The 14,168-nt window shown below is 35.0% G+C and overlaps 1 protein-coding gene across 11 annotated transcripts in view; it reads right to left on the minus strand.

The window, feature by feature from the left end:
* The window catches only part of VPS13B (vacuolar protein sorting 13 homolog B), a 780,541-nt gene that overhangs the window by 396,513 nt on the left and 369,860 nt on the right, over nt 1-14,168 (minus strand). For all 11 annotated transcript variants that reach the window (XM_070477337.1, XM_070477338.1, XM_020914637.2 and 8 more), the window contains one exon: nt 8,089-8,309. In XM_070477337.1, coding sequence (XP_070333438.1) covers nt 8,089-8,309 — 221 coding nt within the window. The remainder of the gene's footprint in view (nt 1-8,088; nt 8,310-14,168) is intronic.

Below are 14,168 nucleotides of genomic sequence, written 5' to 3' on the forward strand. Positions count from 1 at the left end.
ACTATACAGTCCATGGAATTCTCCAGGCCAGAATACTGGAGTAGGTAGCCTTTCCCTTCTCCAAGGGGTCTTTCCAACCCAGGGATCAAACCCAGGTCTCCCACATTGCAGGCGGATTCTTTACCAGCTGAGCCACAAGGAAGCCCAAGAATACTGGAGTTGGTAGCCTATCTTTTCTCCAGTGGATTTTCCGACCCAGGAATTGAACCAAGGTCTCCTGCATTGCAGGCAAATACTTTGCCAAATGAGCTATCAGGGAAACCCAACTAATCTTAATGTTTTTTTTTTTCTTTACTTTGATATATGAGTATATATATCAAAGTATATATATATCAAAGTATATATATATATCAAAGTGTGTGTGTATATATATATGAGTATATATATCAAAGTAAAAGAAAAAAAATTAATAATAACAGGAGTTGCTGTTGTTGAGTCACTAAGTCATATCTGACTCTTTAGAACTCCATGGACTGTAGCACGCCAGGCTCCTCCATCCTCCATTATCTCCCAGAGTTTGCTCAAATTCATTTCCATTGAGCTGGTGATGCTATCTAACCATCTCATCCTCCACTGGCCCCTACTCCTTTTGCCTTCCATTTTTCCCAGCATCAGGGTCTTTTAGAGTCCCAGGCTAAAACACTAACAGGAGCAGAATTCATATTTAGATGGGATAGCTATGGGTAACGAGATTATGTGCAGTAGGACAATCCTTCCAAGGCCACAATGAATACTAAAATAAGTCCTCAAAATATAAAGTCTCTGGTAGGTAACTCCAAGTAGCAGTAAGCTATTTTTTTTTTTTAATTTTTAATGGGAGGGTAACTGCTTTACAATGCTGTATTGGTTTTTGCCATACAACAACATAATCAGTCATAATTATATATATATATATGTATATATCCGCTTCCTCTTTAGCCTCCCTCCTACCTCCCATCCCATCTCTCCTGGTCATCACCAAGCATCAGGCTGGGCTCCCTGTGTTACACAGCAGCTTCCCACTAGCTGTCAATTTCACATATGATAAGAGTACATATATCAATGCTAATTTCTCAGTTCATCCCACCCCGTTTCCCCTGCTATGTCTGCAAGTGTGCACTCTATGTCTGTGTCATCATTCCATCCCTGCAAATACATTCATTACTACTATTTTTCTGGATTATATATATATATATATATATATATAGAATGTCTATTATGAAGGGATTGAGTTACTAATGGGCTTCCCTTGTGGCTCAGCTGGTAAAGAATCTACCTGCAGTGTGGGAGACCTAGGTTTGATCCCTGGGCTGGGAAGATCCTCTGGAGAAGGGAAAAGCTACCCACTCCAGTATTCTGGCCTGGAGAATTGCATGGACTACAGTCCACTGGGTCACAAAGAGTCAGACATGACTGAGGGACTTTCACTGAGCTGCTACTAAATATAAACTATGAATAAAAAACTTATTACTGCCAAAAGTTTCTTCATATCCCTTTATAATCTACCCTTCCTGTCACTCCCTTCTCCTTCCCTATTCCTGCCCTACCTCCAGGCAACAAGGAACTTACTTTCTGTCACAATGTAGTGGTTTACTATCATAACATTATATATAAGTAGAATTATACAGTAAGGACTCTTTTTTTGGTCTGCGTTCCTTCACTCAGTGTAATGCTTGTAATATTCATCCATGATTTTACATTTTATCAATAATTTGTCTTCTTTATGGCTGAATAGTATTACATTATATGGATAGGATATAATTTGTTTAATTCACTTACTGATGAACATTTGGGTGATGTTTAGTTTTGGGCTATACAAATAAAGCTGTTTAATACACCGATGTAAAATATGCAGGTCAGGAAGCAACAGTTAGAACTGGACATGGAACAACAGACTGGTTCGAAATAGGAAAAGGAATACATCAAGGCTGTATACTGTCAGCCTGCTTGTTTAACTTATATGCAGAGTACATCATGAGAAACGCTGGGCTGGAAGAAGCACAAGCTGAAATCAAGATTGCCGGGAGAAATATCAACAACCTCAGATATGCAGATGACACCACCTTTATGGCAGAGAGTGAAGAGGAACTAACAGACTCTTGACGAAAGTGAAAGAGGAGAGTGAAAAAGTTGGCTTAAAGCTCAACATTCAGAAAACTAAGATCATGGCATCTGGTCCCATCACTTCATGGGAAATAGATGGGGAAACAGTAGAAACAGTGTGAGACTTTATTTTTGGGGGCTCCAAAATCACTGCAGATGGTGACTGTAGCCATGAAATTAAAAGACAATTACTCCATGGAAGAAAAGTTATGACCAACCTAGATAACGTATTAAAAAGCAGAGTCATTACACTGCCAACAAAGGTCTGTCTAGTCAAGGCTATGGTTTTTCCAGTGGTCATGTATGGATGCAAGAGTTGGACTGTGAAGAAAGCTGAGTGCCGAAGAATTGATGCTTTTGAACTGTGGTGTTGGAGAAGATTCTTGAGAGTCCCTCCGACTGCAAGGAGATCCAACTCATTCATCCTAAAGGAGATCAGTCCTGGGTGTTCTTTGGAAGGACTGATGCTAAAGCTGAAACTCCAATACTTTGACCTCCTCATGCGAAGAGTTGACTCATTGGAAAAGACCCTGATGCTGGGAGGGATTGGGGGCAGGAGGAGAAGGGGACAACAGAGGATGAGATGGTTGGATGGCATCACCGACTCGATGAGTTTGAGTTTATTCAAAGTTTGAGTAAACTCCGGGAGTTGGTGATGGACAGGGAGGCCTGGCATGCTACAATTCATGGGGTTGCAAAGAATCAGACATGACTGAGCAACTGAACTGAACTGAAAAGTCTCTGCATGCATATACATTATTGTTTCTCTGAAGAAATACTTAGGGAGGAACGACTGGGTTGGTTGTAAAGTTTTTTGGATTTTTTTTCCCAGGAACTTTCAAGTTGTTTCCAAAGCTGTTACGTAATTCCCATCATTAATACAAAACGAGTTCTAGTTGGTTCACAAAGCTTCATCTTTAAACTTTAGCCAATCTAATAGGCATATAGTGTTATGTCTTCTTGTTTTATTTTCCCCTGATGAATAATGATGAGCATCTTTTCATGCGTTTATTGGCTAGTCATATATCTTGTGTGATACTAATCTTTTCCCCATTATGTGTACTGATATTTTATTTATTGCTCTGTCTTCATATTATCAATTAGAAAGGATTCCTTAAATTTCTGGGAACAGTTTGATAAAGGTGTTGCTATACTACTTCCAAATGTCTGGATTTCTGCTATCTTAATGATACTTTCAAGGAGAAAATGTTTTTAAACCTGATTATACCCAATATCTAGATCAATTTGGGGATAGCTGCCATAAACAATATTGTCTTCTAATCTATGAACAGGTATCTCTCTCCAGTTAGATGTTCAAGTTCTCTCAGCAATGTTTTGCGGTTTTCAAGGTAGAGATCTAGGACATGTTATGTTAAATTCATTTGTGTATATTTGTTGGCATCAATGTGAAAGGAACTGATTCATTATTCCATTTTCCAATTTTTGGCTGCTAGTACAGAAAAATACAATTGGTTTTTAGACATTAATCTTGTCTTCTACAACCATAATAAGTTTATTAGTTCTAGTAATAGCTTAGTTCCTCAGGGAATTTCAATAACTAATTTGATCATATGAAAATAGGGAGAGTTTTAGTTCTTTTATCTTTAGTCTTTTATTTTTTTTGCTTGGTTATTTATTTCTTTTTAATTGCAATGGCTAGGATGGTCAGTATGACATGGAGGTGATGTAAGAAGGCATCCTGTGTTTTTCTTGATCTTAGTGTAAAACAATTCAATATTTTGCAATTAAGTGTGGCATGTGGTTTCTCATATATTTCTTTTATGAGTTACTGTTTACTGCCCAGATATTTATAATTTTCCTAGTTAATTATTGTTATCTCATATAATTCGACTATGGTTAATATACAGATTTTAATTCTCTTCTTACAATGAGACCATGTATATCTGAAAATAATGTGCATTCCATGGTTGTTGAATATAGTGTTCTATAAATGTCAATTAGATGAAAGTGGGTTCACAAGTATTTTTCATATCTTCTGTATCTCCAATTATTTATTTTTCATCTAACTGTTTAACAATCACGGAGAGAGATGGGATAATAATTTACTAATATGACTGAATAGAAATGCCTAGTTTTTCCTTTAATTCTGTCCATTTTTCTTTCATTTCCTTTATCTCTGAGAATACTCCTTTATGTCTATTTTATTTGACATTAAAATAAACAAATCCATCTTTCTTATGCTGTTTGTATGTTTTCCCGTGCATGTATTTTACCTGTTTCTTTATACTTCAAGTGTTTCTCTGTTATGCAATGTATAGTAGAGTGCTGCTTTTTACTATTTTATTATGAGCAGCTGGACCAAGGATCAGCAAACTTTCTGGAAACGGTCAAAGAGCAAACACTCTATACTTAAGCCACAGTGTTCTCCCTTGCTGTTACTTAATTCTGTGGCTGCAGTGGTCCCACCTGCCAATGCAGGAGATGTAAGAGACTTGGGTTCGATTCCTGGATCCAGAAGACCCCCTGCAGGAGGACATGGCAACCTACTTTAGTACTGTTGGGGTGGAGAATCCCATGCACAGAGGAGCCTGGTGGGTTATGAGCCAAACGGTCGCAAAGAGTGAGACACTACTGAAGCAACTTAGTATGCACGCACCTTATAATGGCAATCTTGGACAATATTTAAAAACGTGGGTGTAGTCTAATTTGCTTGCAGGTCTTAATCTGCTGAATCCTGGTCTAAAATTGTTAAGATCATAACCTTTAACGTAATACTTGTTAAACCAGGCTCAGCCCTGTAATTTTATTTTTTCATTTTCTATTTCTACCATGTGTTGTGTAACTCTGTTATCATGACTTCATTTCTTTAGATTATTTGAATTTTTTTTTAGTATTTCATTTTAATTTATCTACTGGTATTTGGCTGTATCTCTTTGTATTTTTACTTTTTCTTAGGCTCAGCTGGTAAAGAATCCACCTGCAATGTGGGAGACCTGGGTTTGATCCCCGAGTTGGGAAGATCCCCTACAGAAAGGAAAGGCTACCCACTCCAATATTCTGGCCTGGAGAATTCCGTCGACTGTATAGTCCATGGGGTTGCAAAGAGTCGGACACTACTAAGCAACTTTCACTTCACTAAGAAACTAAAATATATACAGAAAAACTTTCACAGCCTAAAGTTACACTGTAACACTTCATGAGATATTTAGAAATCTAAAAACCACGAGAGGTTCCCTTAATGATGACATTTTCTTGTACATTATATCTCTAAACATTGAAAGCTCTAGCAGTCAGTGTTATACATTTGCCTTTAACAGTCATACATATTTTTTTAAAGCAGCTTTGAAAAAAGATTTATCAGCTATTTATCATTTCTGGTGGTTTTATTTCTGAAGATTCAAGTTTTCATCTAGTATCATTCCCTTTCAACATGTAGAACTTCCTTCAGTATTTCTTGTAAAGCAGAGCCACTGGTAACAGATTTTCTTAGTTTTCCTTCAGCTACAGTGTCTTTATTGCACTTCTGTTTCTGTGGACACACACACTGGCTTGAGAGTGCTTTTCTGTATGCATTTTAAATATATTGTTCCAATGTCTTCTGCTGTCTATCATTGTTCATGAGAAATCTGCAGTCATTCAAATCATTGTTAAAGTATATATAACGTATCTTCTTATAGCTGCTTTCAAGGTTTTTTTAGTTTATCTTTCTTGGTTCAGTATTTTAATCACAATGTCTCCAAACAGGTTTTCCTTCGAGTTTATCCTCAAAGATAAACTTGAGACTAGGTGAACTTACTGAATATGTAAAAGCCTACCTCTTTCTGAAATTTTGGACAATTATTTATTAATATTTTTCTGGCTCCAGCTTTTTCTCCCTACTTTCTGGAATTCCAATTACATATATATTTGAACGTTTTGTCCCACAGTCACTAAGCTTTGATCTTTTTTAAAGTATCGTTTTTTTCTTTTGTTTTTCAAATTCAATACTTTCTATGCTCTATGTTCAAGTTCAGTGATTCTTCTGTCACATGCAGACCACCTGTACCCTCAGACAGTATTTTTTTTCCCATATATTGTATTTTCAATTCTCAAATCCTATTTGTTTTATACTTTACTTCTCCATTATTAATTCTTACCTTTTTCATTCAGTGTTCCTTTCCTTTATACCTCATGAAGAAAATTTCAACAGCTGTTTTTAAGCCCTTTTTGCAGTTCAATTATTTAAAAAACAAACTGGAAACATCAATTTATATTGTTAGTTTTTTCTTTTTTTTCCTCTGGAGTATACAGAAATAATTAATGGGATAGACAGGCCAACGTGGGCTTCTGTTACTATGGTAGAACTAAACTAAATCTATTTTTCCCCATTTAACACCTTTTGTGATAAAGGATCTAACAAAAGTGAACCTGCCTCTCTACAATCTGCTTGCTAGAGCTGGCATATGAAAATATCATAAAATGCGTGGCTTAAAATAATAGAAATTGATAGTTTCATGGTTCTGGAGATATAGAGAGTCCCTACATAAGGTATCAGCAGGGCCATGATCTGGGACTCAAAAGAGTCCTTCATGCCTCCCGTTCTCCTTCTAATGGTAGCCAGCAATTCTGCTGTTCTTTGGCTTGCAGCTGGATCAGTCCAATCTCTGTCTGCATTCACAAGGCACTCTCTCTCTGTATCTTCACATCAACTTCCTCTGTTTATCTAATTCTAATTTCCCCCTTTTTTATAAGGATATCAATCACAGTGGATGAGGGCTCACCCTAAGGACTTCATTTTAACTTGATTATCTCTATCCAATTAACAGATAAGGTCACATAATGAGATACTAGATGTTAGAAATTCAACATATATTTTATGGGGGACAAAACTCAACCAAGAACAGTTTTTCTTCTGCTAGGAAATGAGTTTCAAAAACATTCAGAAGCAGCATTCAAAGTTTGAGAGTGTAAGTCATTTTATAATTATTCCCTGTTATTCCACTATGGGTCATAATAACATGGCAAATGGTTATTAAACTGGTATATTTACTAATGCTGAAAGAAATTTATTACTGATTATAAAAGAAATGACTTTTGCAATAGTGGATAAGCTATTAGTTTAATATAACTGCTTTATCATAATGTAACTATTTGCATTTTTATAATAAGGCCATCAACAAGATATTAGTAGGTCTGATCTTGTCAAAATGCACAAATATATATAAAAATTAAGCCAAACTGTTTAATATACAGTATCTGGAGTGAGGCAAAGAGAAGAGGAGAAAGAAGGAGAATGGTATCAGTAATGAGGCTCTATAAAATACAGAAGAATAGTTGAAACCACTTTAAAAGACACTTTTAAAACTGGCTTGTAACTACTAATGCTGGGATAAACAAAGATTTATCAACATTGATCTGTCAAATCCAATAAAAATTTTAAAACTATTGTTTTAAAAGTATAATTACAAATATTATTAAAAATTGACAATCTGAGTAGAAATTATACTAGAGTTTGCTTAGGGTCAAAGAAACAAGTATTAAATTGTATGCAATTAATAATTTATACAAACCCAGGAGACCTGAATTCATACTAAATTATAAAACTGTCGAATATATGTGTTTGGCCTATTCCAACTGGAATGTTAAATGATTAACAAAATGCAGTTTTTAAACAGTCAACAGTGATTTCAAAAAATACTACATGTTGAGCAAATGAAGCTCTGAGTGAGAATCTGATTAGAAATTACACTTATCACTTCAATAGACTCTTTCAGTCTGAGAATAAAGTAGTTCTTCACTGTTTAAAAACCTTACATCTGCAACTGATTTCATTCCATCAGCCAAAAAATGCATTTATGTTGCCACCATTACATTTTCAGAAGAGTTTAAATTACAAAACTTGAGAGAACTTCAAAGCAATTCTTAATCTAACCATTCTGATCTTGATGGCCTTGTTAAAAATAATTTAGGACACTTAACAGAAAAGAAAGCCTTCAACAAAATGAGTAACAATTGTTCTTAAATCATGCTATTTTAAATTTCCTTTCATAAATCAAATGTACCTACCTGGGGGTTTGAGCATTTTATCTCAAGTGACTCTAAGTCAACATGCAGACAGACAACAAATGAATGCCTCATATCAGGTCCTGTAGCGAGCAATTTTGGGGATGTAACAGCTAGTGTAGAGGTACAACCCATGGGTTCCACTAGGCAAAGTGTCACTTGTTTTCCAAAAAGGGTATATATGCTGAAATGATGCAAGTTGACTGTCCAAGGAAAAGCATCACCTGATAAAAGGGACAAAAGTGGTTAGGGAGACAGACATACAAAAATATAGTTAACTGTCACTTGATATTAAGGTGTCTATTATCAATACTGTCTACTATCAATACTGGAAATGGAAAACACTTACTATGGCATCATAAAAAACACACATTGTATCACAGACCAACATGTTACATAGTTCAGATGCTATATAAGGGTTACTTTTTAATATTTGTATTTATTATACATACTACTATATCAATAATTAAGTTACATTATAAAAGAAAAAATAGAAATTAAGGAATAAGATGAAACTATAAATAAAGTTTTAATTTTGTATCCCCTCACTGGTCTACTAGTAGGTTGCACAGTGCAACTCCTGGGATGTATGTACCTCGGAAACCATAAAAAATGTATTAAATCTAATGAGATGGATGAAACTGGAGCCCATTATTCAGAGATAAGTAAGCCAGAAAGATAAAGACCATTACAGTATACTAACACATATATATGGAATTTAGAAAGATAGTAACGATAACCCTATACGCAAAACAGAAAAAGAGACACAGATGTATAGAACAGACTTTTGGACTCTGTGGGAGAAGGCGAGGGTGGGATGTTTCAAGAGAACAGCATTGAAAAATGTATATTATCTAGGGTGAAACAGATCACCAGCCCAGGTTGGATGCATGAGACAAGTGCTCGGGCCTGGTGCACTGGGAAGACCCAGAGGGATCGGGTGGAAAGGGAGGTGGGAGGGGGGATCAGGATGGGGAATACATGTAACTCCATGGCTGATTCATGTCAATGTATGACAAAAACCACTACAATACTGTAAAGTAATTAGCCTCCAACTAATAAAAATAAATGAAAAAAAATGTATTAAATTAAGAAAAGGACTAAATGTGGCCCATGATCTGACTGCAGAATAATGAAAATAAATTAATAAATAAAGTTTCTTATGGTCTGTCAGAATGTCTGCATCAGAATCATGCAGATGCGGATATAAAACACAGATTCCTGGTTTCTACTTCAGACCTACTTAATCAGAAATCTCTGCAGGTTAAAACTCAGGATGTATATCCACATCTTCAGTTGGATAACCTTACATATGTATAAAAGGATATATACGTGTGTGTATGTATGTATATACATATATGTGTGTACATATATGTATATGTACACATATATGTATGCATATACATATGTGTATATGTGTATATACATATACACACATATATTTGATTTTAAAAAATAAGTACTCATACATTTCAAGGTTAAGAGCAAAATATTGTTGTTTTAAACTTTTTTCTTTTATCAATTTACCAAAGAAAAGAACTATCAGTATAAATTACTGAGATAAAATTTATCTTTTTTAAAATTGTGGCTACCGGTAAAATGCTTCATGAAATAGAATTTAAAAGTGTACTTGTATTAGAATATTTATATACATTCAATACTAGGATGTCAATTTGATGGAAAATACGTTCATGTGACTTGTCTTTATGACTCTGAAAAACTGCTAGCACTTGTTAGTATGTTGTTGTTGTTGCTGAGTTGCCAAGTTATGTCAGACTCTGTGACCGCATGAACTGTAGCCTCCCAGGCTCCTCTGTCCTTCACTATCTCCTGGAGTTTGCTGAAACTCGTGTCCATTGAGTCAGTGATACTATTTAACTACTTCATCCTCTGTTGCCTGCTTCTGCTCCTGCTCTCAATCTTTCCAAGAATCAGGGTATTTTCCATTGAGTCAGGTGGCATCAGGTGACCAAAGTATTAAGAGTTTCCATTTCATCATCAGTCCTTCCAATGAATATTAAGGATTGATTTCTTTCAGGATTGACTGATTTGATCTCCTTGCTGTCAGAGGGACTCTAAAGAGTCTTCTCCAGTACACCACAGTTCGAAAGCATCAATTCTCTGGCACTCAGCCTTTTTTATGCTCCAACTTTCACATCTGTACATGACTACTGAAAAAAACCACAGCTTTGACTATACAGATGTTTGTCGGCAAAGTGATGTCTCTTCTTTTAGTCATAGCTTTCCTTCCAAGGAGTAAGCATCTTTCAATTTCATTGCTGCAGTCACCACTCGCAGTGATACTGGGGCCCAAGAAAATAAAGTCTGTCACTGTTTCCACATTTTCCCCTTCTATTTGTCATGAAGTTATGGGATCAGATGCCATGATCTTAGTTTTTTGAAAGCTGAGTTTTAAGCCAGCTTTTTCACTCTTCTCTTTCACTCTCAACAAGAGGCTCTTCACTTCCTCTTCATTTTCTGCCATTAGAGTGGTATCATGTGACTATCTGAGGATGCTGATATTTCTCCTGGCAATCTAGATTCCAGCTTGTGCTTCATCCAACCTGGCATTTCTCATGATGTACTCTGTATGTAAGTTAAATAAGCAGGGTGACGGTATACAGCCTTGATGTACTCCTTTCCCAATTTTGAACCCGTCCGTTGTTCCATGTCCTAACTGTTGCTTCTTGATCTGCAAACAGGCTTCTTAGAGGACAGGTAAGCTGGGCTGGTATTCTCATCTCTTTAAGAACTTCCCACAGTTTGCTGTGATCCACACAGTCAAAGGCTTTAGCATAGTCAAACCAGACTTGTCAACAGAGACAGGATAATATAGACTTTAAGTATCTGGATTGTTTTAAAACAAATTAAAAATATTTATCTTCTAATTAGAGAGGTACTAGTACCTCACTCGGAGAAGGCAATGGCAACCCACTCCAGTACTCTTGCTTGGAAAATTCCATGGATGGAGGAGCCTGGTAGGCTGCAGTCCATGGGGTTGCTAAGAGTCAGGTACAACTGAGAGACTTCACTTTCATGTTTCACTTTCATGCATTGGAGAAGGAAATGGCAACCCACTCCAGTGTTCTTGTCTGGAGAATCCCAGGGACAGAGGAACCTGGTGGGCTGCCGTCTATGGTGTCGCACAGAGTAACACACGACTGAAGCGACTTAGAAGCAGCACCAGTACCTCACTGAAAATAACTTAGAAAATACCTAAAGAAAAAGAATCAAAACCAGTCATAATTCACCTCCCATCTTGCTACTCCCAGGAATATACACTATTACCATTGTTCTATTTCCTTTTTTTTTCTCCCTTATAGTGTTGGCCATGTGTACACAGAGTTGAAACTAGGATCACATTGTACTTTTGGGCTCTTATTATTTTTGGGGGAAGGAAAAAGAAAAGATTAAGTGAATAACTTAGTAGATCATGCTCTAGATATATATGTATTAAAAATATAAATATGCATTTGAATTGTGAATGGTGATATTGAAGGGGTACTACAAGATAGATTCTCATAGGTTTGAACATTCAAAATGTCTTAATCAAGAAGCTAATAATATTAAACTTAAAAACTTTCAAGTTGAGACTTGAATAATAATATAATTGGAGCCACACAGCAGTCCACAATAATTTGACTGGAAACAAAGAAAACTGCATAATAATATGTGGTCAGTACTGTGGTACTCTGCCTGTCTTAAGACTTAAAATATTTTGCCCCCAAGAAGAATGACCAACTTTAAATCATCTGTAACTAATTCTCAAATTATTTTAAAACCTACACAAGGTTCCATGCTACTTACAAAATAAAGGCCTTGCCAAATTTGTCTTAAAATATTTTGGAATGATTTCAGGCTACATATTTTAAAATTGGTAGAGAGCTATATATAGTCTTTCAAATTTCATGTTATCCAAGAAATGCTAAATGATGATTATGGTGGATTAAAAAACACCACATTTAAATTCATGAAATTGAAAAAAAGAATTCCAAATGACACTGGTACTATCTTAGATATGTGTGTCTTCTTCTTTGGAATCAGACCATAAGATGAAATTTGGTATACCATTTTCTAAGTTTTAAACAGAACTTTTTAAGGTAATACTTTACATTCATTTATTTAGCAAGCAGATAATCTATTTCAAAAAGCACATTGTACCTAGAAGATAAGATCTTAATGTGCAATGACAAACATTCCCACAATTAATCACTATGAAAAAAATCACCAAAATGTAACACATCATTATTGCACAACCATTCCTTTTAAACACACACACACACACACATGCACAATAAAAAAAATAAAAGCACCTCATCTATTTACAACATTGGCAATATACTGTTCTGAGGAGTTGTTAAAATATGACAGACCACGACAGACCAGGACCATATACTATTCTGAGACCTTCAAGATTATTTCAGAAAAATTATTTATTGCTGGCAGAATTCAGAAAATGTCAAACAAATTGTCTAAAGAACAAGAAAAAGAAAGTGGAAAATTCCATTTCTGTGTGAATTTGTAAAACGTCTATATTATCAACAGAGAAAAGACTAGTGATAATTCTCAGAAAAATGATAATCAAATACTGAAGTACTTTGTACAAAATAATGTCAAAGAAAGTGAATATGACAAAGCTTTGGGACAAAATGAATAAATAAAATTCAATCTGAGACTATGTGATACATGTCAACAACTGGGAAGGGGGGCTTGAGTAGATAATAGTAACTTAAAACTAAATGAAATTATAAAAATTACATGGTACGGATTTCCTTGCACAGGATCACATGTTGCTGATTTTGTACAACACAAAGCAGAAATAAAGGACCGATTTAGATAACAAAAGAAAGCACTATCTAGAGCAAAACAAAATAAAGACAAAAAGGCATGTATGCACATTTCGACAATCACATTACCAATGTTGGCATCACCGAACACTGACCAGTTATACAGACCTGATCATATACACCTAATTTACAGCCTTCAATATTGGTGGGCAGGGATTGATACTCTGCAAAGATAATCAATCTTTCCCTTTCTAAAGATGCTGTATTTTCCTACAGGAAAAAGTGTATATAGTTTGTGCCTAGGTAAATAATCTTATAAACAACTATATGGAAAATGAAGAAAGTTGGTTAATATTAGAGACACTTTCTCAGTTTGCTTTCCTTTCATAACCTTCATCAAGTATCTTTAGAAACAAAAACAAAAGTGCCTTCCTCTACTCCTTAAGTCTTATCCCCATGTCCAACAATACAGTATGACTCAGGTAGATTTTTATTTCAAATATGATTAGTGGAATCAGGAATATACTATTGCTAATTGCAAAGGTTAACAATTTGGAAACAGATACACTGTTTTATACAAACATAAATAAGCCAAAACTGCTGACACTGTTTCCCCAAACCAATTAGCACTAAATTGATTTAAAGACAGTTGAGATAAAAGACTTTCTTTAACTCTACATGATGTTAACTTAAACATTGGGAATGTTTGAGTAATGAAGGCATTTAAAAAATAGAAAACCTAATCAATTCTCCTGGCAGAAGGGAACTGCTGAAATGCCTGGAAGAAAAGGAAATGAAAATGGGCAATTATAACTTTATTTGCTCTGTAACCAAATTTCTACATTTAGAAGAAAATATTGCTTTGTATTAGAAAATGTAAAATGTATTGCATGTATAAACTAATAAAATTTATATTTAAAACCTCATTATTATTAAATAACGAAAAAAATAGATAATTCACTTCAAATTTGAGAGATATTTTCTTTTCTTTACATCTAGAAACCGAAGTATTCAGTGCTAAGTACTATTTATTTCTGAAAATTATTACTGATTTAATAATAAATTAACCATGAACATCTCATTACTACATAAAGACATATAATACTTGTTTTTTTAAGTCTTTAAAACCTATGATTGCAATTATAAACAATGCAAAACCAGAAAAATTATTGCTTTTAAAAAACTAAAACAACCTCAAAGCCTCACACTGTCCTTCCAGCATTAACTACTTAACAGTTTTGAAAGAAATGTCAAAATTATAGCAATGCTCTGTTTATTTAGGTCATGTGGTCAACT

The sequence above is a fragment of the Odocoileus virginianus genome, chromosome 15 (assembly GCF_023699985.2).
Source record: "Odocoileus virginianus isolate 20LAN1187 ecotype Illinois chromosome 15, Ovbor_1.2, whole genome shotgun sequence".
NCBI lineage: Eukaryota > Metazoa > Chordata > Mammalia > Artiodactyla > Cervidae > Odocoileus > Odocoileus virginianus.